This window comes from Temnothorax curvispinosus, unplaced genomic scaffold, assembly GCF_003070985.1.
Source record: "Temnothorax curvispinosus isolate PA1 unplaced genomic scaffold, ASM307098v1 QBEX01017791.1, whole genome shotgun sequence".
NCBI classification, from domain to species: Eukaryota; Metazoa; Arthropoda; class Insecta; order Hymenoptera; family Formicidae; genus Temnothorax; species Temnothorax curvispinosus.
The window spans coordinates 1-2,436 of NW_020227571.1; the positions used below are offsets into that span (position 1 = coordinate 1).

The 2,436-nt window shown below is 28.5% G+C and overlaps 1 protein-coding gene across 4 annotated transcripts; it reads left to right on the top strand.

The window, feature by feature from the left end:
* On the top strand, positions 1-1,953 carry LOC112467719. Of its 4 annotated transcripts, none has more exons than XR_003042304.1 (5): positions 1-34; positions 145-251; positions 342-556; positions 614-712; positions 880-1,874. XR_003042304.1 is itself a non-coding variant. In XM_025036449.1 (5 exons), exons 3-5 carry the CDS (start codon positions 685-687, stop codon positions 1,890-1,892), a joined length of 363 nt encoding a protein of 120 aa, XP_024892217.1. In that variant the 5' UTR covers positions 34-251; positions 342-556; positions 614-684; the 3' UTR covers positions 1,893-1,953. The 4 variants fall into 4 exon arrangements, 3 of the variants coding, with proteins under 3 accessions (XP_024892216.1, XP_024892217.1, XP_024892218.1); XM_025036449.1 differs by adding an exon at positions 1,885-1,953 and having other exon boundaries at positions 34-251; positions 880-1,206; XM_025036450.1 differs by adding an exon at positions 1,888-1,953 and having other exon boundaries at positions 34-251; positions 880-1,206.
* Positions 1,954-2,436: the final 483 nt, after the last annotated feature.

Here is a 2,436-nt window from a genome sequence, read left to right on the forward strand (position 1 = left end):
GGCGCCCAGAAACAGAGTAACTGCGTGTAAAGAGGTTATATTTTTGTGTGATTAATTTTCCAGTAATATTAAGCAATTTGGAAATATTATTAAGTAGTAAAGATCATTTTTAGTGCGTTTTCCCTAATATCATTTATTTTCTAGTCAGTAATAATGAGTAAGAAAGGTGGATTTTCCTGCGTCATGTGCAAAAACATATCTGGACGAAATGCAAGAATAAAGTTTTTTTGTTTTCCAAAAGATCCAGAAATGTAAGTTAAAATTTGTTGTAAATAATGATGCAGATTGATTTAGTAGTTTATATAATGATATTAAAATTGTGTAATTACTTTTTTGCATAGGTCTAGATTATGGCTCAAAGCTTGCAATCGTACGATAAATAGAACAACAGAAGAACTGTATAAAAATTATCGAATTTGTAGTGTTCATTTCAACGAGAACATGTATCTCAATGACTTAAAAACTAGACTCTTACCTCGAGCTATACCTATACAGACTGCAATATAGACCTCAAACATAACAAATCCAAACTGCGACACTGACATTATTTCACAAGGTAATATTCTTTACTTTTTACTCAATTATAAGTGACACTAATAATTTTTTATCACAGAAAGTACAGAATCTCGACAGCAATTTCATCAGGATGAATCAGAGATAGAAACAAATCAATTATATGGACAAATGGAATTAACTGAAAGCAATAATTCCAGTAAGTTTTAAATATCAGAGATGAATACAATAATTTGAAATGAATTAATGATTAGCAATAAAAAATATAGGATTGTTAATAAACTACAAAATATATTAATTACTTTTAGTTGGTACAATGAAACACATAATTAATAAAAATTACTATGTATTAATTGTTATTTGTAGCTGATGGAATGCTAATATTATCAGAGGAGCGTAATATTTCAAGAGAAGAAATTAAGGAACTTGATTTTTCAAAAGTACTCAGCAAACAAATACAAACGCCTCAGAAGTTGTCTCACGATACACCAAGAAAGAATAAACTAAAAGCAAGAATTATATCATTACAGCGAGAAAAGAGAAAGTTGAAAGAACAGTTAAAAAGTGCACTTGAAAAAACAAAAATTAAGGAGAATTTAGAATACTACTGTCAGCTAACCGATAAATTTTTATCTCCTTCTATAGCAGCTTTGGTGAAGGAACAAGCTAAATTAAACCAACAATCAATAAAAGGCAGGAAATATTCTATGCAATTTAAACAATTTTGTCTTAGTATCTATTTTGCTGGTCCAAAGAGTTATAAAGTATTGCGTAAGGAACTATTATTACCAAGTCCGAGAACTCTTCAGCGATCAATTGAGTCGTTACAAATATCTCCCGGACTTAATGATTTAGTCTTCGATATGATTAGGAGAAGGATTGTCAATTTTACATCGCTAGATAGGTTGTGCGTAATTTATTTTTAATGTTAAATACATCATTTTTTGTTAAATACATATATACATATATGTGATATAATATGGTATGTGATATAGCTTTTATGTTAAATACATTATTATTATTTTCTGTATGGTATAATTCAATATGCTGTTTCAGACATTAGAAATGGTTAACATGTGCATTCATAAATAATAAATATGAATTAAATACATTAAAATATAAAATTAAGTCTAAGGCCGGTATTCATAGTCCGATCTGATAATAAAGAATTTTATAGAAAAATTCAAGGCTGTATCATTCCTCACCGTCACAATGATAAAGATCATTACAAATTTGTACAAAGATGCTATGTAGGAAATGAGATATTTTATTATCATCACAGATAAATTTAAGACAATTTTCAATGTTAATCCATCTATAAATGCCGACTTTAGTATTATATTTGAATTAATTTTTCTCCTCTTTTTACAGCAGAATAAACATGAGAATTGCTTTACCAATGCAATCGAGAGAAAACATCATTTTATTGGAACAATCAAGGGAACAATCATTTAAAAATTGTATTATAAATATTTTTTAGCACATTGTCCATCAACTGTTAACTAATCATTGAAAGTTTAAAATAATATTTTTTTATTACATCCTGAAATGTGTGTGTTTAATTACAATATATTATTATTATTTAACCTCATTTTATAATTCAATTTTTCCTAACTTTTTCCGTAATTTTTTTCACCTATTTACCTATTTCATCAATTAGAAGTCTACGAATATACAGAAGAAATTTTCAAGTCAACTTTTTTTATTTTACTCCTTCGAATAACGCGCTTTTTTACTGTCGAAAACATGGCGGATGGTCACGTGACTGGGTAACACGAACATCAAAGGTTCCGACTTTACTGTCGTAACTGGTTATAGTTAAACTGTGACCCGGCGAATGTCTCAAAAAACGCCGAAAAGTCGACTTCAAGTCGACTTTCGTCCTTAAAAATTCTAATTTATATATATCCCTAAGAGCAAAAA

Excerpts from the sequence above, each read along its gene's own strand:
- LOC112467719 (XM_025036448.1), top strand. The coding sequence starts at position 685 with ATGGAATTAACTGAAAGCAATAATTCCA. Across the intron at positions 713-879 it reads AACTGAAAGCAATAATTCCA|CTGATGGAATGCTAATATTA; the intron begins GTAAGTTTTAAA and ends TGTTATTTGTAG.